The 27291-nt window shown below is 36.6% G+C and overlaps 1 protein-coding gene across 2 annotated transcripts in view; it reads left to right on the forward strand.

Moving 5' to 3' along the window:
• TSPAN12 (tetraspanin 12) overlaps positions 1-19911 on the forward strand; it is a 129126-nt gene extending 109215 nt beyond the window's left edge. For both annotated transcript variants that reach the window (XM_075208965.1, XM_075208966.1), the window contains exons 7-8: positions 4840-4983; positions 16179-19911. In XM_075208965.1, coding sequence (XP_075065066.1) covers positions 4840-4983; positions 16179-16481 — 447 coding nt within the window. In that variant the 3' untranslated portion in view covers positions 16482-19911. The remainder of the gene's footprint in view (positions 1-4839; positions 4984-16178) is intronic.
• Positions 19912-27291: the final 7380 nt, after the last annotated feature.

Raw genomic sequence — 27291 nt, forward strand, 5'->3', positions numbered from 1 at the left:
CCAGTCTGAGGTCAAGAGCGCTCTGGAGCAGGTTTTCATCCAGGATGTCTCTGTACATTGCTGCATTCATCTTTCCCTCTATCCTGACTAGTCTTCCAGTTCCTGCCGCTGAAAAACATCCCCACAGCATGCTGCTGCCACCACCATGCTTCACTGTATGGATGGTATTGTCCTGGTGATGAGCAGTGCCTGGTTTCCTCCAAACATGATGCCTCACATTTACGCCAAAAAGTTCAATCTTTGCCTCATCAGACCAGAGAATTGTGTGTCTCATGGTCTGAGAGTCCTTCAGGTGCATTTTGACAAACTTCAGATGGCCTGCCATGTGCTTTTTACTAAGGAGTGGCTTCCGTCTGGCCACCCTATCATACAGGCCTGATTGGTGGATTGCTGCAGAGATGGTTGTCCTTCTGGAAGGTTCTCCTCTCTCCACAGAGGACAGCTGTAGCTCTAACAGAGTGACCATCAGGTTCTTGGTCATCTCCCTGACTAGGGCCCTTCTCCCCTGATCGCTCAGTTTAGTCAGCCGGCCAGCTGTAGGAAGAGTCCTGGTGGTTCCGAACTTCTTCCATTTACAGATGATGGAGTCCACTCATTGGGTCCTTCAAGGAAGCAGAATTTTTTTCTGTACTTTTCCCCAGATTTGTGCCTCGAGACAATCCTGTCTCGCAGTTCTACAGACAATTTCTTTGACTTCATGTTTGGTTTGTGCTCTGACATGCACATGTGGGACCTTATATAGACAGGTGCGTGCCTTTGCAAATCATGTCCAATCAACTGAATTAATAATTGGACTCCAATTAAGCTATAGGAACATCTCAAGGATGATCAGTGGAAACAGGATGCACCTGAGCTCAATTTTGAGCTTCATGGCAAAGGCTGTGAATACTTATGTACATGTGATTTTTTAGTTTTTTACTTTTAATAAATTTGCAAAAAAAAATATTATGGGGTATTGTGTGTAGAATTTTTGAGAGAAAAAAAGAAATTAATTCCATTTTGGAATAAGGCTGTAACATAACAAAATGGAAAAAGTGAAGCGCTGTGAATACTATCTGGATGCACTGTAAATACAGTATGTTATAACACTATAATACTATACAAGATATACTATACTACATTATACAAAAGACTATAAACTTTGTACATTAATGAAGAAAGCAAAAAGCACATTATTTATAAATAAATATAAAAATAAAAAGTACAAAGATAAATGGCAACAGTGAAATCAGATTTTGGACAGATGATCAGGGATAACAAAGAGCATTCATTGAGTGTGTATTAGACAAGAAGTTTAGACTGTCATAGCTTGGCTTTGGTCCTTGACTATTTGAATTTATTTGACAATGTTTATTAATATGGGGAACTGCTGTTGTCCAAGACTGAGCTGGAGCTCTCAACCAGCTTCACTGTGTTTCCCATCAGTGTAGAGCTCCATGACTCTTATCTCCACTCCACCCACTCCACCCTACCTCATGAATATAATAGAAATAGATTTATAAGACATGCTATCTCTTCCCAGTTTGGTAACTCTGCTCCAATAATATCTGCTTTCCCTATTAAAAAATTATTGCTAACTATGGGTAGGTGTCGAATTATCTCTATGCTGTAATCCAAACTCAATTTCCATTTTGCACCTGATAGTTTGTTGCACCTTAAATCTTAATGGGAACTTGACATAGGTCCACTGTCTGATGAGGAATGGTGCTATATCCTTAAAAGCATTAGAGACGCCACATCATGCACTTGGTTCCAACATAATTATTCTATACCTCTTACATAGAGTTTACTAAAATTAGTAGCAGGCAGATTTATTTTTGCCCAAAATATGGTTCACCAGGCTGTACCTTTTGACACCTGCATGGGAATGTGGAAAGGTACATGTCTTCTGGACAGATGTATGGACCTGTGTTAGCAATATGGTGCTTGGTGTCCCTCCTCTGAACCCTAAGATGTGTCTTTTCGGTTCCTCTCTGGAAGATATTTTGAATGTCTTTCTACCAATACATTTTTACTTACTACTCTCACAAACATTATTATAGCCCGTACATGGCTTGCTGCAGATGGTCCTGAATTTCATAAATGGAAGATAGTGAATGACGCGATGAACCTTGAGCGGTATATATATGCTACATAAATGCCACAAAATATGGTGCCATTGTTATTCCTCGCGCTATAGACTTTGCACTGCTGATTTTGATGTTAGTCTCTCTTCTATGCCATAGTTTTTCCTCTGTATCCTCTGCTGGGCTCCTGGGTTACCAACCCCTGCTCGCCTCTCAGTGTATTGTTTTATGTGTGCTATTTTGGATATCACATGCATTCACTGCTCGCTAATTGAATTCTTGATGCTGTTTTGGAACTGCACAAATTTTATTTGATTACTCCTGCAACTTGTATATTTGTTTCTTATTTTCTGGATATGTACTTTGATGTTTTTACCGCACAAATATTTGACCATATGTAATTAGATTGAGAAGTTAAATTGACCCCTCACTACGTTTGTGTTTCCTTTGTTTTGTCTTGTTTGTTTGTTTAAAACGTAATAAATATTACTTGATTAAATAATAAAAAAAAGAAATACATGTATTTATCTATTATTGTCTCCAGCTTCCAATTACTATTGGACCCCATTTCTGTAATTACAATAATATGAAGACCTACAGGCGCTTATAAATATTCTTTATAAATAAATAATAAAGATAATACTTAAATTTGGTGATGACCACCCTCCGATTCTTATTTCTCACAAGTATTCATGTGATCATGGAACAGAGAAAAAAAGGACAATATAGTGTAATACAGTCCAATTAATATATATAACAAAAAATAAAAAATAAATAATAAAAAATAAAAAATAAAAAATAAAAAATAAATAAATAGTTCAATAGACACAGAAGATCTTCTCTTATATGTAGACACCCCCTATGGTGGGGTACTCACAAGAGTCAGATGAAATATGGGCTCATCAAAAGATAACTTGTCTTTTCTTTTCATATAGTCTCCATCCATGGGATATTTCCATTAACACAAATTTTAGATGTTTCACCAGCATAAAAAAAAGAAATAAAATATCTGTAGTGTGATATTGCTTGGATAAAAATTTATTCATATAATCACAGAGATATATAGTATAAAAACAAAGTATATCTACTCATACCAGATAGATGAAATATTCAGGCAGTTGGTAAAGGTTCCACAAAGTTTCCAAACTGGTTCCCATGCAGAGTACACCAAAACATAAACATCCATTCAGTGTAAGAGATATTAAAATCAGCAATAAACAAGCTCCAACATGTTTCGACCTGAACTGGTCTTTTTCAAGGTGCATTTCTGTAATGTTTTCACCGATTCAGAGAGTCTAGCCATTGATTTTAAGGGTGTCTGGTGACTAACAGTATTACGTAAAAAGAACAGTGTATGAAAACGCATTATTTATTTGTTTACATTTTTGAAAACTTCTATATGATAATTTGTTATGACTAATTTCACATCTCTTTTCTATGTAAGTAAATACTTGAAAATGTTAATACATTTTATCCTGGAAAAGAAGTTCTATACATGACATATCAAATATTAGCAATTAGGTATATATTCAGATATATATATTTAATTGACATTTTTTTTTATTTAAATTGGTGCAACATGCTGTTACTGCTGGACTGGTTTTCAAAGCTGGGGTCAAAAATGTGTTCTAGATACACTTGTAGCCATAGTTATCGTAATGTGACATTCCAGCATATGCTAGAATTTATCGAATTGTAGATTAATTTAAAAGATCTAGCTACATTTCAGAAAGATGAACAGGTTCACCATATTTGAGCCAGTCTAAGCATGTTCAAGCCATATGTTGGAACTAGATTGGATGCGTTCAAGCCTAAATATATACATTTTACCTGTTTTTAATGACGAACCTCGAATTGCAAAATGTTTAAACTACTATAGTTTTGCTGTTCGAATTAAAAATATAAAGTACTATTTGATTATTTAAAATTATTTAAAAAGTGTTAAAAATAAAAAATATTTTAAAATACTAACTGTGACACAAAAGGTAAACCTCAAAAATGAACTGTGTAAGACGAACACATGCCACAGATGTACTGCAAACATGTTCACGGTGAAATTCAATTGAAACCACTTAAAAATTTGTGAGTATCTCTACTTATGAGATAACAGTGGTTGCAGATGAACATGCAATTAGTCCAAATCCAATCAAAATGTTGACATATAATAAAATTTATGGTGAGCATGGAAGCTGGGAGCCACAATATACACACAATATACACTGAAATGTATAACCAGCTTACAGCCCTGATGTAGAGCTTAGTCTTGTATATAATTGATTTGAAGATTTCTTTTTACAAAGTAAAATCTTTGCCCAAATAATACTTATTTCTACTGATGCAATAGTTCTCTTGTACATGCATAAATATTTTTAATTGAATCATATATCACCATATATTATTCTTCCAGTCCAGTAGTACAAGGTTTCTGTTTTCACACTTGATCAACAATGACATTCACAGAGCTCAGTTCTGTATAAAGGATGATGTGATATGTGTCATTAATCATGCCTCAAATTTTATTCAACTAATAAAGCAAATAAGGTGTGATCAAGGCTCTGCCAGGATTTGGTTGTTGAGTTAGATAAAAAGATGTCTATAATTTATTGCAGTATATGTGCATGCATTACTTAAGAATCATTATGCAGAATGGTTTCGTCAATACATAGCAAGCTGTTTCCTCTTGGAGGAGCATGATTGCTTGCAGTTCATTTCTTATGGCCTGTGGAACAATTAGGTGAAAGATAAATGATGTCATGTCTGTGTTGTTTAACAGTTCAGGTGCTGTGGAGTGGTATATCTAACAGACTGGCTGGAGATGACAGAAATGGATTGGCCTCCTGATTCATGTTGTGTGAAAGAATACCCAGGTTGCTCCAAGCAAGCACATGATGGGGATCTCAGTGACCTCTATCAAGAGGTAGGGATTTTTAATAATATTTTTTTTTATTATTAGATATACTAGAAATACACATTCCAACGTCAAAGAAGCACTGTTCGTAAATTCAATTTATTCTGTAACTTGTACTTGATTCGAAGGCCTCTTTCTATTCTATTGGGGCACCTGATCTGCACCTAGCCGGGTTCAAGCCTGCAGTGATGGTGGTTCTACCACTGTAGAGGGGCTAGATGGCACTCAGAAGAAGTGATGCAAAGTTTCCCTATTTCAGTCTTGAAACATGGGCTGGTTCTAAATATCTTTAAAAGCATCAGCCACCTACACAAAGTTGAACCATTTTATTACTGAGGCACATCATAACTACTATTCATCAGGCATGATCACTATTCATGAGGCACCGATTCCTAGAGCAGAGGTGATCAAAGTCAGTCCCAGGAGCTACCAAAAGTTCATATTTTAAATATACTATATATATTTAAAACTGGTTTTTAAAGTTAAATATTTTATATTCAAACTGGAAAAAGTTTAATAGGCTTTATATCTCATGGCTTTTTTCCCACATAGGTTATATTATGCACATTAGCACATTATAGTACACACAATACTGTGCTATCCCTCTATAGCATATTATAATGTATAGATATCAGAGCAGTAGGGCATGTTTTTAGCACTTATATATGCAGCTGATAGGGTAAAATATTAGTACGTTCTTTGGCAAAATACTCCTAAAAGTCTTTATGTGGCAAAATACTCCTAAAAGTATTTATGAGACAATCAAAGGGTAGATGAAAAACAATGATCCACAAGTTTTTGGAATACAATAATAGCATATACCTTGGTGCATCAACTATTGGTTTGCTATTAAATAAACATCTCAACCTGCATTATAATTGACACATGTTGTGTGCCACAATTGTATTTACTGATTATTAATTTTAAATAAATATGAATGCAAGGCTGTCTGCATCTTTATAATATTACAAACAATAGTTTAATTTATCCTGATAATGAAACATTGCTTCTCTTACTGTGAAGTTAAATAAAAATATAATAAAGCTTACAGGGCCTTGTATTGGGAAAACAATATAAAACTAGTAGTACTCCCCAGAGGCAGAAAACTACAAAGTAAATAATAGACACCAAAACTAAGCAGGCTTGTGATAACTTTCTTGGAATTTGTGTTCAATTCAACTGCAATTCATCAAAATGAACGGAGAATGCTATACGCTAGAAACTTGCTGGAACCAAATACATAGAAGAATAAGTATGATATAGTAAACAGGGGAACTATTTTACAAAAAAATGAAAGTAAACAATTATACAAAACAAAATAACCAAATTGCGCAGCTACAATGTAGAGTTGGACCCAATATCCGTCTAAAACGCAGGTGTAGATTCCGTCCAAGAAAAGACAGTCTATGTAATATGCGGAGACGGACACATGTCAGCTGATCGTCATCATTAACAGTTCGTACCTTACTCCAGGTGTAGAGCACCCACAACAGACACATTTCCTGACAAGCGTGTCTACATCCTGGTCTACATCAGTCGAATTTACTTGAACATGATTTTACTGTACTTGGCATATGTTTGCACATCCCTTGCTGATCTGTATCTACAAGCGCAAGTCGTGTAGATTCCAAATGCAACTGACTCATACAGATACAAGCTAAGTTGTTTTTGTTCACATGCACAGTAGTAAATTGGTATTTTCCTCTACACAAATGAATTTGCGTCCAACTCTACATGTAGCCAAAAACTTCAACCTTGGTCTCATCAGACCATAAGACATGTCCCACATTGTTTGGGGTGATTGAATGTATTTGTTTTGCAAACTTTAGATGGGCTTGGTTCATGCCCCCCTAGACGTGCTGAATACGGGAGACTGTTGTCACATGCAGGGAGTGACAAGATCCTGCCAGAAATTCCTGCAGCTCCTTTATTGTTGTCGTATACCGCTTAGTAGCCTCCCTGATAAGTTTTCTCCTTGCCCTGTCATGAACTTTGGAGGGACGTCCTGATCTTGGCAATGACCCTGTTGTGCCACAATTTCTAAACTTATTGATGATAGACTTCAAAGAATTCCAAAGTCCATGCTTTTTAAACTGTTTTATACCCTTCTCATGATTGGAACCTTTCAACAATGAGATCCCATAGATGTTTTGAAAGCTCCTTGCAGACCTGGCTGTCCCAGTAGGATGCAGCCAAGAAAACTGCAATGAAATCCTACAGGAACACCTGATCTTTATTTGGGGTTAATCACAATCACTTTAATTACTGGCAGGTGTATGCTAATTACCTTTTGAACATGATTTTGAATATGATTAGTTTACTCTGAACACAGGTATGGTCCCATTAGGAAGGGTGTGCACACTCATGCAACCGGGACATTCTAGGTTTTTTAATTTCACTTCTTTGTCTTAAATATTTGTTTTTCACTTGTATTTTGTTGGTTGCTTGGTGACATTAATGGTGTAAAAGATTTGACATGATTTACCTTGATTTCAGCCTTTGCATCACAAACACCTGTAATTTCATTAAGAGTCAGGGCCAGATTAAGGGGGGAACAGGGGGCACGTGCCCCGGGCCCCCCTCTCTAAGAGGGCCACCCCAGCCTGCCATCCGCTGATCGGGTCACCGGTGATCCGATTCTTCTCCTACTTGTGCAGCAGTGGCTGTCCCCCTGACGCAGGCGCACACGGATAAGATCCTTGTCAGTGGGCCAGATGTACAGCATCACGCATGCTGTACATTCTAAGATGACCGAAATGGAGCTGCTGCATATGCGCAGCTGCAGTAGCTCCTTACAGGCAAGGACCACTGTGAAAGACGTGAAGAGTGTGCTGATCGTGGCTGCCTAGGTGAGTCACACTTCCACTGACCAATCTTAGTTTGTAATAATAGTTCATTTAAATATATCACATACAATATATTTTAATTTAAAGAGGTAATGAAGAGAATAGGGATAGGTATGTTACAGAAGAATCCCCTACTTTATTAATCATTATTAAAGTAATTACTGAAGCCAGCCACTTATATTAAAGGTTGAATTATAATTCAGTATATATATATATATATATATATATATATATATATATATATATATATATACACATTTCTATATAAAATGAAAGCTTTAATATGAGAGACAGGCTTTGATATTTACTTTAGTAATGATCAATAAAATAGAGGATCCTATAGCATATCTGCTGCATCATATATATGTGTGTGTGTGAGTGTGTGTGTGTGTGTGTATATATATATATATATATATATATATATATATATATATATTATGTGCAGTATCGTTGCTAGTTTTCATGCAGGATATCAATGGTATTTTTCATGTTAGGTATAAATGGTAGTTTTAATATGCAGTATCAATGCTATTTTTCATGTGCGGTATCATTGCTAGTTTTAATGTGCAGTACTAATGGTATTTTTCAATTTTTCATGGGCAATATCAATGGTAGTTGTAATTTGCAGCATTTTAGTATGTGTAAGCATACTTTTGTAGACAACCTAGGCGAGCCCCCTGGGAGCGCTGTAAGCGTCATATTGCGGGCTCTATGTGTCATAATGCAGGATGTGCATAATGCAGGATGTGTCAATGCTTACAGCCTTATACAGCCTTATACCCAATGACGTTATATTACATGCATTTTATACAGTGGTGTTACAAGTACCTGTTGTAATATTCATATCTATTACATCCAGCGATCTTATATATGTGTTATATTTTACCTTGTCACCTAGTTTTGAATAGACTTGGTTGTGATGAGTTGTGTCTGCTTCCCATGATGGATTAGCTGATGTGACTGCAGTTTAACAGATAAATCATAATATTTTCAAGTATTATTATTATTATTATTAATATTTATTTATAAGGCGCTACAAGGCATCCGCAGCGCCGTACAGAGACAAACAAAATCACAATACAATGGGAGAAGTAGTACTTCTTTACATAATTTGGGTGATAAATATAATGTTGGCAGATATTTCAGGAATATTAAAATAATAGCATTGCAAAAGGTGTCTTGCGGCAGCTGTACATTTTTCTCTTATCATATCAATTAGGTGTGTAGTCCCCAACCAGTCTGGGATCCTTATGTCAGTGCTCTGAGAGGTGCCTATGTGTTATGCAGACTCCCTAGCACCAGAGCCGGATTAAGGGAGGGCCCCGGGATGCCCCCGGACCAGGTTCTGCATGGATCTTGGTGCTGCCCCCAAATGCCGGTATACAGGGGACAGCACAGGGTCCTCCATTTAAGTGCTTAGTCGGCACTGTTGGCCTAAGGTGCCATCGTGCTTGTATTATTGGGATACCATGCGTGTATGCAGTTAATATTTTTTTAAGTCTTCTGGGAAGACTGATGACACAGCTGCTGTCGCAAAGCTGTGACTGTGATGAGGAGCAGAGAGGAGCCGCTCTGCCTCCCGGGCTTAAGGTATGTGAAGATCTGCAGCTGAGGAGGTAAATGAGAATTGGGGGGGTGGTAGTTGAGAAACACATTGATGAGGAGGGCAATGAGGTGAAGGTGGAGACAGAGAAGAGGATTGAGGAGGCAATGTGGATGCTAAGTAGGTGGGGAATGAGGAGTGAGAGGGAAGATAGAAAATGTGTTTGAGGGGGATAGAGGAGCAAGATGAAGAAGGGGAATCAGGAGGGGGACGTGGGGATACAAGTGTAGAACAGAGATTTAGGATGTGGTGCTAAGACCTCAATTATTTATTTGCCCCTGTGGCAGATTTTATTGTTGACTCTCTCTCTGCCCCTGAAAAGTCGTATTTAAAAAAGTCAGCATCTTAAGAGACTGAAGAAAATGACACAGTAAAAGTGTAAAGTTACAATTGTGCCATGGATGTTATCTAATGTCTCACTTTCTGTAACCACATGGACAATTGCACTGCTTGTCAATACACTACCAACCACATTTTACCACCTGTTTCCACCTCATTCCATTAGCTCCCCTCCTCTGGACATACACTAACTTTATATGCAAATGTATGGCAAGACCATGTATAAATGTGTTAATATTAAGCAAACAAAATAAAATTAACATAAAACACCTTCATGCTAACTGCTGCCACGGGCATTAGCATCTGTTGCCTTGCCACACTCCAGGCCTATTAATGCTTAGTTGGGCTAGGATGGTAGGGATGACTAATATATACATACACATGCTAAGATAATTTGATAATAATATGGGTCAATTGACATGATGGAGGACGAGCTGTCTTGGTGCAGGCTGCAAAAAAAAGCGGAAATAACAGGTAAGAGAAAGCAGTAATGTCTGTCACCTGTCCTGAATCTGGTGGGGCAGTCCCGAATTTGGGTGACTGTGTTGTTTTGCCAGAATTTAGTCTGACTGCAAGGGCAGTTGGGAGGTATGTCCCGTTTCACACTTCTCTGTTCGTGAAGGGGGAGCTGCGTGCACTTAATACTAGTGAACATATTGCCTGTGCATTTGTCTAAAATTATAATCATATTACAGCATAGGGCCCCCTCTGTCTTAAGTGCCCCGGGCCCCCCAAAGTTCTGTTATGAGTGTGTAGACTGTTTATATCCACAGTATGTGACTATTTTGTGCTGGATGCTACTATAGTATTAGTTATATTGGTAGTATTTTATTTATTGTTTTTAAGCTTCTATACATTATTTTTATGAAAGGTGTTCCATTATTTTAAGTTTAGCATGCACATTTAATTTATAATTATATATTTTCTCCATTAAGAGGCAATGGAAAACTCAAACCAGTAAAGATATTGTAGTCTACATGTAACTTTTGCACCTGAATTTTCTATATTCTCCCTAATTGAGCCTATGTAACGTTGACAGAATGTTTTCAAGAATACAGTTTTCAGATCTGTAGAACAAAAGAAAGGTTTAGACTAGGATTATATTACAAATACGTGTTTTGTTTCACTTTATCCCTTACCTGCAAGTTTGTGGTGTTATATTTGCAGAACTGTTTTGCCAGTATTATGTTTATCTAGTCTATCAACAGTCCTGTGTTCTAAAATAAACCTGACCCTTTCAGTAGGGCAACACATGGTTTGTTAAAGAGGGTGCATGTCCTATAAAACATTTTGTTCTTTGCTTTCCGACAGATTATGGCCATCCAAGGCTTTTCTTTGGCCTCTAGCTTTCTAGTGACTTTTCTAGTTTCTCTGTTTTATCATTTGTAAGATCTGGCATGCCAATATGTAATTGTGATCTATAGCTATGCTGTTCATCCATTGTTAGTAGCACTAATCTAGAATGCTAATAAGGTAAGGTGGATTTATACATTGCTAATTATATTTTCAGTTGTTGAAACAGTTCCTTAACTGTTTTGCAGTTTTCGACTTCAGCTTTATTAGCACCTCAAGATACACTGGAGGATAGTAGAAATGATGTTGCATATAATACACTCATCTGAGAATTTTAAGATCTAATTATAGATACCACAACAGAAGTCCTGAGCATTTTATGATGGGAGAAATATAATACAACAAGACAAGACAATGCAGATTAACCACACTCGTGTTTATACACTAAATTTTCCAGGCTGCAAACAAATAGGTGACATGTTTAAATTTATAATACAATAATGTATCTAAACTCCTTGCAGGACTGACTTTATAGGATAATAGAATAATGGAAGCAATATAGAAAATCCATTCTTGGCAGAACTCTAGAAGCTGAGGTCTTACTGCTCGTTCACAAACAAGATTTTTCAGCCTTGAATTTAATATTCGAATTGTTCCAGTGATATCCCTTATGGCTTTTTACTGCTCTGTATACAAAAATGAGATAATTCAGTATTTTTTATTTTTCTTCATATAGTAAAATAAAATTACCATAACAACATCTTTTTATGATGCATTATGAGTAGTATTTATTATACACAACTTAATTATTCTATTTCATGTCATGTTTTATGAGGGACTAATATATATGTAGTTACTGAGATTTGTTTTGTTACTAATGATGGTCAAAGGTGAAAGTCAGCAACATTTGTAAATAACTTTTACTGACCATTTTTATAGAAATTAAGTGAAATCACTTTTACTGACACATTTTTGTTCTGCTAATATTCAGCCAAAGGTTAAAGTGGAACTAGCATCTATAGAGGAGAAGGATGGTCAGGGAGGGTAGGAAACTGATGTAAATGGCCACAGTGCCTTTCCACAGTGCCTCTGTATCGAGATAATGACATTTTCTTAATGACCTCTATTTGTTACTTATGGAGAGGTTAAATCTTCACTGCATTTTTGTCAGTACATTTACTATTTGTTGACCATGCTCGTCATGCATTTGCTTTCATTGTTTAACCTGCACTAGGCAGAGCTAATATCTGATTGGTTTCTATGGTTTTAGTGCAGACTCAAATATTTTAGCAATGTTATTAAATAACAGCATTTTTATCTATATTCATTTACGATTTTTACCTTCAATCCAGTTCATTAAAATACATCAGAATCCTGATAAAACATAGATCCTGTGTTAAAAAAATTCCAGTACTAGAAATTGGGAAACATGGAAGCCCAGCTTACAACAGACAAATGCTCAGTGCTTTGCAAGTTTGTGCTGTTATTATACCATGGAATTTGCATGAACATGGCACACATAGGGGGAAATTTAATTCTGCCGCTAGTAACGTGGCGCTATATCTATTACCGTTAATGCAGTGATTTTAACCCTGATTTCTGCTCACGACTCCAGTGAGCAAAAAGCTGGTGTTAAAATTACCATATTAACGGTAATTACATGCACTATTACCGTAACGTGGGTAATAGTGCACAGGCGTGTTACTTTTTACAGTAACACGGCCAATTGAATTCCCCCCATAGTTAGAGTGGGCACTGGTATCAATGAAATCCCTAGGAATTAGATCAGATAGATGCACTATGGGCAGCTGGCATAAGAAACACCAAACAATATGTCTTTTTTGCCACTCAAATATAATGGAGCTAGAAGATGACAAACTTGTTCAAACTGATAAATGTACCTTGCAATGTGCTGTAGAGCTATTTCTAACTGATTTTTTTACTCCTGTAATAAGTTGACCCAGTTGGTTGGAGTCTGTACATGGCTAAAAGTGCATACACATGTAAAATGTCCACTCAGTAAAGCAATTTAACTAAAAGATTAAATCTGACAGACCAGGCATATTAATGTCACACAAACCCTTTTTATCTTTACTAAGATGTTTTCTAATCACAACATGACAGTCAAACAAGCAGTGAAATTAGTTATAAGGAAAATTGCTTTAAAAATAAAACTAGTCAATGCTTAAATAAGATTTCAACAAGTAAATGGGTTGTACTCAAGTAGGGCACAGAAAGGAGCTGTAATTCAATTTCACAGAAATAAACCAGGGCAAATGTATACACAATTTTGGTATGAATCAATGTATGTGCATAACATGCAACCAGATGCAAGATTGTATCTTGTTTTTCACTGAGAGGAGTGGACCTTAGCTAGGTCGTCTCTTTCATATCCATTGAATTTAGTATTTACAGATGTCGTTCAGCCTCTGATGTAGTAATGAGCAGCTAGATACACTTCAAGGGCTAACTGTATGGCCCTATATCCTTCAAAAGGTCCATATATTAGACTCAGGGGTATATTTACTAAATTGTGGGTTTGAAAAAGTGGAGATGTTGCCTATAGCAACCAATCAGATTCTAGCTGTCATTTTGAAGAATGTAGTAAATAAATGATAACTAGAATCTGATTGGTTGCAATAAGTAACATCTCCACTTTTTTAAACCTGCAGTTTAATAAATATACCCCTCAATCTCCATATTAATTTCAATTTAAATACAAAAAGGAAAGACATACCAGTAAATATGCAGCAATAGCAGCAAATATCACTTTGGACTTGAATCATTAAGGAGAGCAAGACAAAGAAGGAGTAAATTTGATCCTGTATAAACCATGTTACAATACAAGGGGTTAAATTAGTTTATTATTAGTTTATTTTTTCATATACTTGATAGCTTTATTTTTCCACTGAAATTTAAAGTTGATCTAGGACTTGTCCTACTTAAACTATAAATCTCTCCCCACATTTTAAATTTACCTCCCCTCCAATGCAACATGGTTTTGCTAAGGTGCAGAGTTACTCCTTATTTTTTGCTTTGCTCTCCTTAATGACTCAGGCCCTTTGTGTCCTAATCTACATGTCCACCTTAATATGACTTTTGGGTGACCAGAATTCCCACTAGTTTTTGAAAGTTAGGTGAAAGGCTGGGACAGACAAAAGACAATTCTACAGAGCAGTTTCCATCCTTTAACCTGTTGTGCTTGTTGTTTTTAATATTTCCCATGATAGATAATGTCTGTTCACATGTGTAAGGGGAACCAAAGGTAGACAAAAAAATTTGCAGCACACTGGTGCATAAGAGGAGCGGCAAAAATTGTCTTGCCTTGATTTACTGAAGTAAGCAGGAATTATGCAGCTATTTGGAGAAAGCAGGGGAGGTCTTTTGCTGCAGACTTCACATCGCTCTGGTCTTAGAAGTGCTGCTGGCACTGCGTGACCTCTCTGCGGAGGAGGTCATGTTGTGCAAAAGTTATCAGCACCAATCCAATAAATAGGCAAAGTTCAGACTTATTCCCTGTTTTATGACGTCCTGAGCTTCACCCGTGGGCCCAAGCCTTATCCATTAAGAGCTAGGAGTGTGTGCGATTGTTAAGAAATAAGGAATTCTCTTGTTTGTATGATCTGTCATCTGTGCAATTACTGCTGCTACCATTTGTAGGATTGTTCCTGCAGTTCACTGATTCAGCTGGTTGCTGGGTAAATAGTTACAAGCTTCTTTCAGCAATCAATCTGGCAGTTTCAACTGTGTAATCATTACCACACCCATGCAGCTAATCATACTGCAGTTTCTGATTTGTGCTGCTCTCTTATAAACCTCTTCTTGGTAGCATACCAATGCTGGTGATAATTTCTGCTTGACCTAGGGTGCATTGTATCCTGATCTGTTCTGTTATCAATGTTTGACCCATCATGTTTCAAGGATTCTACTGCCTTCTTCACTCCAGACTCTTGGCTTGTTAAACAGATCTGCATATATATCTCACCTGTCCTGATCCCTGGCTTGTTATAGGAACTGCTGTCGTGTCTACTCCTTACTGTGGCCTGATTGTTATTTGCATTAACCCCTGCCTGTCTGATTGTCAGTTTGCAACACTACACCATCTGGTTGCTCACTACCTACTACCATGTGGTGTCCACTTCACCAGGCAAGTACCAGATCAATGCGTATAAACCTCTGCCTGTTTGCCTCTGAATTATGTCAATATTATCCTGGTTGCTCCCTGTGTGTTACTGTGTGGTGTCCACTCCACTGGGTAAGTGCCAGTCTAATTCTCAGTTTGCTTTATGAAACCATCAAAGTTGCTCACTACCTCCTACCATATTCTGTCCACTTCACCGGGGAATCGTAAATCAACAACTAATACTACCTGAGCTTAAGTCTTGGGGGCAACTGAGCACTGTTGAACATATCTGGTTCCTCGGAAAGGGAGCTAAATGTGAACATCTCGAGAAGAGGTTCTAGTAGTTGAGGAGTACATATACCTTGCCCTTTACAGTGATACGCGGCAGGGCATAAAGCAGAGGATAAGAACTGGGATTGACAGCATAAAACAGAGAAAAGGAACAATGGGTCATAAAGCAGGAAGGAGCTTGGGACCACAGTGAACTTACATACAATTGTTTTATCTGGTGTTGTCTGTCTTGACCACAGCTTTAGACAACCTTGACCTACAGTGAAAGATCTCACAAATGTGCCTTTGTACAATCCAGACCTCCATTGACCCACTACCGTGGTGAACAAGCAAATATCTACAGCGGTATATCAGGCACTTAATTTTATTAAATTCGACCTTTACCCCTCAAGGCCAAGGTTGTTCAAAAATACATTCAGTAGGCCTTTACTATGAAGGAATGCTTGTGACTACCATGTTTCCCCCAAGAAGTCCTTTTGTTTTGATGGTTACATTGTTAGATCTGATTGATGCAGTATTAAACTCAGATCCTTTTCATGAAAGTGGCTCATGTGTAGATTAACAGGACTATTTATGCATTTATATATTAATTAATATTAACAAAAACAGCAATTGTTTTCTTTACCTTCCACTTGTGTTTTTATCTTTCGCTGTGAAGAGGCTGTTTTAATATGTATACTTGATTAGCTGTTTGTCTATTTATTTCTAGGGCTGTAGCAAAAAAATGTACAGCTTCCTGAGAGGAACCAAACAGCTGCAAGTGTTACGGTTCCTTGGAATCTCCATCGGTGTTACCCAGATCCTGGCTATGATTCTCACTATTACCTTGCTGTGGGCTTTATACTATGATAGGAAGGATCCGAGAACAGATCCTATCATACCTCTAAATCAGGAAGCAACTCAGCACCAGTGCCATCCAGTGGAGATAATACAACCAAGCCTCACAAGGATTCCTGATCAAAGAACTACAGCCAATGGATTTAACACATACCTAGAAATGGATGAATTGTAACTGGTTTCATCATACATGTTTGGAGCATTTTATTGCGGATGAGACATATAATTGACAATTTTGCGGTCATGCAAGAAATGTCTGTAGCATGCCTGAGTAAAATATGACCCTATGGACTTTGTTCATTTGTTCAAAAATGTTTGAATATTAATTTTGGCTTTGTTCTGCCTTTAACAATTTACTTTGCTGTAACTGGGTGTGAGTTAAGACATTCTTGCTACAACAAATATTTATAGGGCTGATATTTGATTACTAATATACATTTGTAAAAATGATTTTATCAGAAGCAAATTAAACCTATTTTTTGAACAGTTGTTGTACAAGTTGTTCAGAAACAACTTGTACATTTAGTCAGACTAATTCAGCCACGTTAATAACCACTGCCATTGATGGACACAAGTGCTCAGGTTGCGGGGGGTCATTATCCGACACATTGACAAACCTTTGTGGTGATATTTGCCATTGGTATTGCATTATATATTCATTATGTGGAATGTAGAATAGGAATGTGCAGTGAATGTTTACATCCAGGTCAGGTCAGCTCCAGTGGGCAGAAAAAGTTTCCTTGTAAAGGAAAACATATCTGTTTTTCTTGTTATATTCAGATGCATTGTAGTGAGACATAAGTATCTGGTATGAGTTAAATACAGTTTTGAAACAATATTTCATGCAAAAAAACACATTTGCAGTAGTATTTATAGCCTCAATGAGTTCATCAGCTAAGTGTCCCTGGGAATTCATCATCATCATCATCACCATTTATTTATATAGCGCCACTAATTCCACAGCGCTGTACAGAGAACTCACTCACATCAGTCCTTGTCCCATTGGGGCTTACAGTCTAAATTCCCTAACACACACACACAGACACACACACACACACAGACTAGGATCAATTTTGTTAGCAGCCAATTAACCTACCAGTATGGTTTTTTTTTGGAGTATGGGAGGAAAACGGATCACCCAGAGGAAACCCACGCAAACAAGGGGAGAACATACAAACTCCTCACAGATAAGGCCATGTTCGGGAATTGAACTCATGTCCCCAGTGCTGTAAGGCAGAAGTGCTAACCACTTAGCCACCATGCTGAATTATTTTCAGATGTTCGCAACTATGGCCAACATCGCTGCTGTAACAATAAGAAATTCAGTTTTTGGCTATGGTGATATTATTTATGAATTGTGGGTATGGATACATTTGTAAGTATTATTTGCTATTAATATAATGCCCAAAAATTACTTTACGGCTTTAAATGCAAAATGACCATACTATGTATTCAGTTTTTCTCACACACGAGCATATATTTAATCCTAAAGTGGAAAAGTCTTACTTATCTTTCAACCATTTTAAACAAAAACGGGATATGGGTGTTCTTTTTTTTGCTTGGTAGCAGAGGCTTGTGGGTATATTTACTAAACTGCAGGTTTGCAAAAGTGAAGATGTTGCCTATAGCAACCAATCAGATTCTTGCTTTCAATTTGTAGAATGCACTAAGTGAATAAACGCTACAATCTGATTGGTTGCTATAGCCAACATCTCCACTTTTTCAAAAAATTAACAGGTGTGATGTGGGAGCAAATATTGGAGTTATGGGAGAGAAAAAATTATAATCATTCTATTGGCAAGTTAAACTCAGAAAGCAGACTTGGTTACACAGTTATAGACATTTCCTGCAGCATACATATTATACACTAATCTCAATATTTACAGCAAACAAATACAAAGGGAAAATAAAAGTAGGGTTAGTGCGCATTTAAATATATGTTCAGGGCTCATTAGATAAAGCAAGCCATTCTCTATGGGATACTACCAATCTGCTCCTGTCATGTTGTAAATATTTCTGCTCATTCAATAAATCAAATACCTCTTAATGTCCTGTAACACAGAACAAATCATAGACTATTTCCTGGAGATAAGCAGGATGTTTACATGAGTTAAATTATGCTGACAATTTAATTTAAGGGAACGGAAACTTATTTTATCTACATAAAATTGTATATTCAAATTTAAATTAGATTGTAAAACATCTTTGTTGTTTTATATGATTTAATATCTATTGTTAGTACATATTTAATAATTATTAATTATTCATTAGTTGATACTAACATCAAGAGAACATTGGGAAGTGAGTGTCCTGTCCTGTACCGTGACCATTTTCATACAGGGTAATGTTCTTCACTTATCGTTGTAAATACCTTAAAGGGGAAGTATCACCTTTTCTGCAAAATCAATGTTTGCATCAAACATCTTGGTGTAAATTGGAGACTACCTTATGTTGTAAGGAAGCCAAGTCACATTTTACTGTTGACAGTTTAGCAATGGGTCTAAGATGTCGCAACTACAGCGCATCTTATCCCTAGGGATGGACAAGAGACATGGGGAGGAGATATTTGAGAGCTGCCAGAAAGACAGACAGCCACATTTGTACCAAGGGCCATATGTGTTTTAGCTTCACAACCTGTCCCTGTCCTGGAATCTGCCCCTATACGTAAATAATTGAACATTTCACATGCACAAAAATAATAACTTATATTATGTCATTAAGCTAGGACACATATGTTAAAAAGATACTTCCTCTTTAACACACGCACATTCTACATAATCTTACTTATCAAAATCAATTTGCAAGAATACATAATTCACGCAAACCTTTAACCATCTTTGAAAGCATTCTCAATGATTTAGCTATCTAGAAAATGTGCTTGTCTCTGACTGAATATCTTCTATCAACAAAACAAGGGTTAACTGCTATATATATATATATATATATATATATATATATATATATATATATGTGTGTGTGTGATATAAAATTAATTTATTGTTACAATGCAAAGCTTGTAATAAAGACCATATCAGTGAGTAAGTATCAGATATGCTAGATCTGAATAGATTGGGAAAATGGATTGGTTTTTAATAACTAATTTAAAATAATGAGTAATTTATTGATATAATCAATAAGTAAAATGTGGTATACTGAAAATTGCAAAGTTCATTCAAACTGCACAGGATCATACTGATATTTCTGTAATTTATAGGGAAACCAAGCATAAAGATCCTTTAGGTACAATGATTTTACAAGAACATCTATGCGGAAAAGAATTTCCAGGTGCAGCCTGTGAGTCAGGAACCTAAGTGGAATCCACAACCTATTTTGGGGTCCCACAACAATGACATTGACACATTGACACTTGAGGTCTTGGCTAATAATAAAGGTTGAGCACCACTGTCTTAGTATGTGTCTCTATCAGGGACTACAATATTTTCAAGCTACAAATAATCTGTGTAGATCTACTTAAGAAATTATTTGATGCATGGAATCAATGTATGTATAAGTATATGTATATTTAGGGTAAAAAAATAATTTTATTGTAAAAGTTTGATGAATTTTGTTTACGATATTTTATTAAAAAAATACATTATTTTTTTATTGTGTCTATAGTTCAATATGTAAAGGTTTAAAAGCTTTTATACTATTGTTCTAGTTCTTGAGAGTTTCGCGTTTAATGGTTAGATGTGTGTGTGTAAAAAGGCACAGCAAATATTCCTTAGAATAAAGATGGCAGTTGTGAAAATAATAAAATGATGTATCTTTGCTGCAATTGTATATTATTTTACTGTTTTTGAAAGTAAATGATATATAGCACCAAACTGTGCAACTGAGAGTTTATATAGAAATGTTAAGATGATTCATAAAAAGATTTCTACCCTATTCTTGTTCACAGACCCAGATCCTGGCCCATAACTAAGCACATCATAAAAGGTCTAAAGTTAAAAAGACAAACATTTTTGTGTGTTATAGATGTAACAGGTAAAGTAAATTATAAAAGTTTAAAAGTATAAAAAAAGGATTAAAGTTATAACTCATTTGAAATGTAATGGAACAAAAAGGAATTATAAATAACATGGTCCAGGCTACACTTTATGCTGCCCTGTTATTGTGCACCCCTCCCCCCCCCCCCCCCCACAGAGGGCACAGTGCTTTGTAAATGGAGCCCATAGTGTGTCTCGGTGTGATAACCACTAATCACTGATTATCATGGCTGATTGTGAGAGTTACCGGAGGTGACAAGTAGTTACTGCAGTAAACGGTGCCCTGATCATTACTTGACTATAACTTTTAGGTGAGTCAACATCTGTTTGGCTCAATCTGAGTACGACAAACAATAAAAGCAGATCGAGCAATGTTGATGGATGGTGATGTACTAAGAAGTGTATTATGAAAGGAAAGCTTCCTGGTGTTGGGGAGGCTTTGTGGTGTAGTGAGCTTCTACAGCGTCCCAGACAGCCCAAAATGCTTACCCCTAGAAATGAACACCTTGAACTCTTTACAACAGTTATTTAGATGGTCTGTGGCTTCTCTGTTACTGCCTGGTGAGGCGCCAAATGAACAAGTTGCAGCCGCCACAGTGTGACTGCTGTGGTTTGCCGTTGCAGATTCTGGCACGCTGGGCTTGGGCTGGGGGCACTGTGCCGAAGATCTGGTTTTGCACCCTTGTTGCAAGGGTTTATCGCTGCTGCTGTCCTTGTTATTTTATGCAATTTCACACATATAAGTCCATATTGTTCAACACAACTGCTGGAAAGTATGTGCTGGATTGAATAAACTTTTAGGATTCTTTTAACTATATTTTAAATGAGAAATGAATAGTGATGAAAGTAGGAAATATACAAAAACAAACTGTCCTATTTGCAGAGACAATTTACAGGGTCCTTCTCTGTTTAAAATTGGGGAATGAAAATAACAATCGTTAGAGAAAGAAAACACAAGATCCCCAGAAAAACAGGCAGTGATTCTATTTTTGGTGTAAGAAGACTTTGTGCTACATCTATAAATAGCCAGTCTGTACTTTACAGCAGGTATACTGTTTATTTCGGTTTAACTGTAAAAATAATCAGTGTACAAGTTCTTTTGTGGAACTTGGGTCACATGAATAACTTTACAGCTGCTATAGTTGGACACAATTGTGTAGATACTGTTTTTTCTTCCAAATAATATCTAAATGGGAACATTTTGGTCCCAACACAATATACTTAGCATTTGCCATAGATAATAAGATGTACATTATACAACAGTCAGAAGACTAGGATCAGAATTTTCAATTTTCATCATAGACATGACAAAGAGAATTGACTATTTATTGTGCTGATCTACGAGTCTGGCATGCAATGTCTTCATTACATTTTACATTTGTTTTATTATTTGTCTGTCAAATTCATCACTTGCAAACTCCGTTGACCTCATCTTTACCATAAATTCTTCTTTCGGATGCAGGAGAGGAGACTTGTCTACTATTATGTCTGTAGTGACACTGCCATCCAATCAAGAGCTGGATCTAATTACAGTAAGTGTGTTGGAACCTTTTACTCCTGATGTTCTTCAACATAGCTTAAAAACTACAGGGTAAGCCCAAGTCTCAGAATTGGTACTTCATTCATGTGCTAAGAGGAGCAGAGGTTAGGTCCATACCCTAAAAGTGGAAAACTAATTTAAAGTTTTTGATCCTTTGATGTCAGTTCTTCCTATCATTGTGAAGCAGAATTCATCAAGCGTTGGATTGTTCACCCACTAATAGGGAACGTGAGCTGGGTTTAGACCATTGTGAGACAGTTTAATTTTACCCTACTGATGATGTGTTTTGCGCCATAATAAAGTATTAGAGACAATGAGATTTATCCCTGTGGTGTATTGGTAGGGAGAGATGGGAGACAAATACAATCTTATACCTTGTTTTATGATTTAATTAGATTTCAGGCCAGCTCCTCAAGTAAAGATCCCTGTGGTTTGCTTTTAGGATAACCAACCCTACTACAGCATAACAAAGTAGATACAATATGCACTGATGCAGCTGGGCCATAAACCTAGCGATCTGAATGTACTATGAAATATATGGCGCTAAATAATATTTTTTAAAGTGTGGGAGGCCCAAACCACCATTTTTAATTTGCCAAAGTAGACACTGACACTCTACTTTTTAATTTATTTTAATAGATTATCCATAGATTTTAAACAGTTCTATTTTTTATTATTAATAATAATAATAATAATAATAATAATACATACATTTAGTTCATATTTTTATATAATTATTTAAACTCCCAATATATATATAACTTCCTGAAAGCAGTTCCCATACTGCGCTCACCCACGCCACACATGCAGCTACTTGCACGACATCAGATCTTCCTCTGCAGCAGCAGTTCAATAATCATGCTTACACTTGTAGTTCCACAATAGCAGGAGAGTCACAGGTTGATTAAATATACTATACAATGCTATGCTTTCTGGTCTACCCTTTTTTTAACTTCGGGTTTCTCATGAAGAACAGTCATTGGTGGACTATGTCAGATCAAGAACAGAAGACCAAAAGATTTTTTTTTCTTACCTCACTTGAATGTTATGATTTATGTACAGCTGATTTAAATTAATACGTATAATGGTTGACTTATCCATGAGATTTTCTGGAAACAGAACATGGGATCATTTTCACTAATATTGCACATTTTGTTGTTATCAAGGACATGATTAATTAAGGAACGTAAGTTCTGTTGTACGCAGTATTTTGCGTGACATAGCTCTGGCCATGCTCAGAAACGGACATTACCCCAGTGAACGCAAGTACATGCAATTCATCTGTGAATGCAAATAACACTCCTGACAAGGGCGTATGCCCCTAGGGAATGTATAGTAACGGTGAGTGTATGTATGCACATTTGTCCAATTCAAGCTCTGGGCTTCTCTCAGGTACGTGATTTTTCGCTGTATCACTTGCATCAGATACAGGTCAGGTGTAAGTACCGATTGATAGTGATGACGGACAGGTATGCATGCCAGAGCAACTGTAAAAAGGCATTTTATATACAGTATGCAATTTATATACAGTATGCAATTTATATACAGTAGGCATTAAGAGCATCCTGATAAATCTATTTCATAGTAAAAAAATAATACTTTTTTATTTTATTTATTATTATATTAACAGGTGTTAATGTATTGATTTTTTTCTGAGCATTCTGATGTAACTTTATATTACATACATGCATTTTGTGTATCCTGCAGTGTTTTGTGTTTGTCTGCATGCGGAAAATACCGTATAGCCAGAATGTACTTATACCCATATTCAAATGTAAATGTTGAGATCCTCTTGTACTTGAATACGGGTGTATGTGCGTGCACTTTCTGTCTGATTTAATAGAACGCAAATTGCATTCACTTGGCGTTCCTTGATGAATCAAATGCCCAAAATGTCTTTTGTTTATTTCTTTTGGCTCTCAGTAGATCAATGGGCCAAACTTGTAAGACAATTCTGCTTTGTGTGCTAATTATCTAATGGTATGGTTGATATATATTACAAAAGCTGTAGAGTTTTCACCTCTTTATGACCAGACCAAATATCACTTTTTGAAATGCTTCGGTTTAAAAAGGAAATATTTTTTTTTATCTTAGGCTACCCAAATTAGTTTTATATTGTTTTGGCTGGACAGCTAGGGCTGTTTTGGTAGAAAATTGTAACAATTTTTATTTTATAAATGTTACATAAAGGAAATGGAGAAAAATAGAAAAAAATACACTTTACCCTGATTGCCCCCATAGTTACATTAACGCATACTTGCCAACTTTTATTACCTTCCTTCTGGGAGGATTCGGGTGAGATGTCAGGTGGGATTTGTGTGAGGAAGCATGGCGATGCGATCTCGTGACCGTGGCCTAGTCCCCTGCTATGTCATAGTTTCACACAGTGCGGCCTCACATCATTAAGCCCCACCTCTTCTGGGATCTGCTAGGATACCTGCTCTTCTGGAAGTCCAGGAGGACTCCCCAAAATTTGGGAGCCTCTTGGATATTCGGGGAAGCATGCTTTAACATAATTATTGCTTATCAAGTATGTGTGAATTATATAGAGTATAGCAAAGCTATAGGACCCAGAACAAAAGTCTCTGTTTTGCTGGATGACCTGACATTTTCATATAGGCTTCACTATCACTTGTATGCAGGTGACACCAGGATTCACTTCCCCACTCCTAAGCTCATTAAACTCAGTAAACTCAGTGTTAGTCAGCATCTCCAACTGAACTTATTATATTTCCTCCATCTCCCAAACTTATATGTGATCTCTCTACAACAATCAACGGCAGCATCATTCCATCCGCTTCACAAGTTTGATATCTTGGTGTCACCTTTGGCTTTGCCCTCACATTTTTCCCACAGATTCAGGCAACATCCAGGTCATTCTGCTACGACCTATGCAATATGACCAGAATACGTCCTTTCATCACACAAGATGCAATTAAGCTCTTGATAATGGCTTATAATTTCCTATCTTCCCTCTGGCCTGCATTGATAAGACTTGCTCCGATGGATCAAACATGAATTCTGCTGCAAGACACACATCCTGCTCTCTGTTGCTTCTCTCTGTTATTTCTTATATTGGCTTCTTGTAACTTTCAGTATAAAATAAAAAAGTATTGACCCTTGCCTACCAATCCCTGCACAACCACTGTTTTATGTATATTTATGGCCTAACCTATAAATACTTTGTTACCTTCTAATGTCTTACTCTCTCTTAACCAATGAAGGGCTGCCAAACATCTCCCACAACTTCCCATTTGTGGATTTCACTATACCCAACATATCAGACTAACCTCAACCTTCTAAATTGTTAAACACTCCCTGAAAAGACACTTGAAACCCTACGCTTCTCCTCAATAATTCTTACCCACCCTGACTAGCTTACCTTCCTTACCATTGTTATCTCCTTTACCTAATGTATCAGGTGTTCTCCACACCTCCAAGTTTGGAAACTTATTTCTGCAGGGTCATCTTTATCTTCTCTTTCCCTTCATTGTATGCAGTTTCATTTGTAGCACCCTACTGTACAACGATGCCTTAAATGTTGTTGCTTTATAAATTAAGGATCATAGTAAGGATTCAATACAATATTAAAACAAGAAACTGTGTGTAGTGCCCTCTCTCAGCAGCAAACACACTAATTGTAGAATGTGTTTACAATACAGACAAAACACTGGCATTTCATTATTTTTTTTTATTACAAAATTATTCTCAGAGTAAAACTTTAATCATAAATTTCTCTTTGACAATTGAAACATTCAAATGTACTTTCTTTAAAATGATACAATTGGTAAGCAGTGAATGAATTTAGCGCCAGAGGCTTTTTGTGCCTTTTGAACATGCATGTTTTATTTAAATATTCCTCAGTCTATTCATTCAGCATAATCTATGCATTATGCTCACTTTCCATGTTAGAATTTCAAAGGAAAAAGTCATAAAACAGTAAGCGCGATGAAACACAGAAATAATTACATATAATTTACATTTTATTAATGTATTTTGTACAATCATCATCAGCCATTCACTACCACAACATTTAAAGTATTTGAAACACCTAAAATGAAAACATAAAACAATGTATTTGTCAAATGAGATCATCCACTAAATGTCCTAATGTTATAACATTACTGAGTAACAAAAGTCAACTATGGTTGACCTTATCATAATATGATAAATGACTTTATTAGACCACCTAAAATGCTGCCAGATAGATTAGATGATGTTGTTTTTGTTAAAGGTTCGGTATCACTTTAGCATAAAATACATATGTTGTAGAGCTGTTGTTACTGATGGAAGGCTACCTTTACTGTCTAATGCATCATTCAAAAGTTATCAACAAATGTATTATATAAATATAATTACCATTCATTTATAAATCATCATGGCAATACACAGCTCTATAGAGTGGGGAAGAGGGGGGGGGGGGTAATGCAGATGAGCAGTAATGAGTGGCAAAAAGATGCATGCAGATGTAAAATAAGGGTGGAGATGTGATCCAGTTGTTAGACAAATGCATTCAATAGACAGAAATTCAAAGTAAAATGTGGATGCTAAAATAAGGTTCTGGACTCCGTAAAAAAAAAAATACCTAGATAAGCAAAACAATATATATCTTGAAAGTCATACAAAATTTTCAAATAATATTATTGTGCAAAATTCAATAATACCCAGTGGTGGAAGTGGGCTGGTATACTGTGGTATGACATACGCCACCTAGATTATAATACTATCAGAGTCCATTCACTTACATTTTCCATACCGCCACTTCTAAATTGCCACTTCAACCACTGATTATACTTAAATAAAGATGACTATCCTGAAGGAACTATTTAGATAAAGTCAAGATATAAAGCTGACACTATAACTATTTTCTGCATCAAACTCCCTCTGAAATAATATTCCTTTAAATCCCTTCATGCAATTTTACTAAACAATGCATTAGTCCACCTAAAATTCTTTTGTATTTCCTATTCCTACTGTAAAATATTATGTTATGTTTTCCTTATTACAATTTTATTCTTATTATTATCCTTTATTTAATAAGCGCTTGCATCATGGCCAGCGCAAGGTCAGGAGGAGCTCCCCTACCCAATGTCAGAAATGACGCCCCCCTCATGTGATGCTCCTCCATTCCTGCAGATTACCTTAATAGGCCGGGTGTGGGGCGGCATCCTCCCTTCCTGGGACTGCTTGAATGTGAAATCTCATAGCCAAGAGTCACCCTTCCAACATAGTACTGACACTGAGGAGTAGCAACCGACAGCTTTAAGAATCTGCTGGCTGCTTCTCCCTCATCAGCGGACAGCGCTCCATGCGGGGGAGTCACGGCAGCATTAAAACACTGGATGAGTGACATTATGTCATTGATTCAGTGTTTTATGTGCCCCCTAACCATTGGCGCTGTAGGCAAGCACCTAGGTTCGCCTAAGGTTACCAGTCAGTCCAAATCCTAATACAAA

The sequence above is a fragment of the Mixophyes fleayi genome, chromosome 4 (assembly GCF_038048845.1).
Source record: "Mixophyes fleayi isolate aMixFle1 chromosome 4, aMixFle1.hap1, whole genome shotgun sequence".
Lineage (NCBI taxonomy): Eukaryota > Metazoa > Chordata > Amphibia > Anura > Limnodynastidae > Mixophyes > Mixophyes fleayi.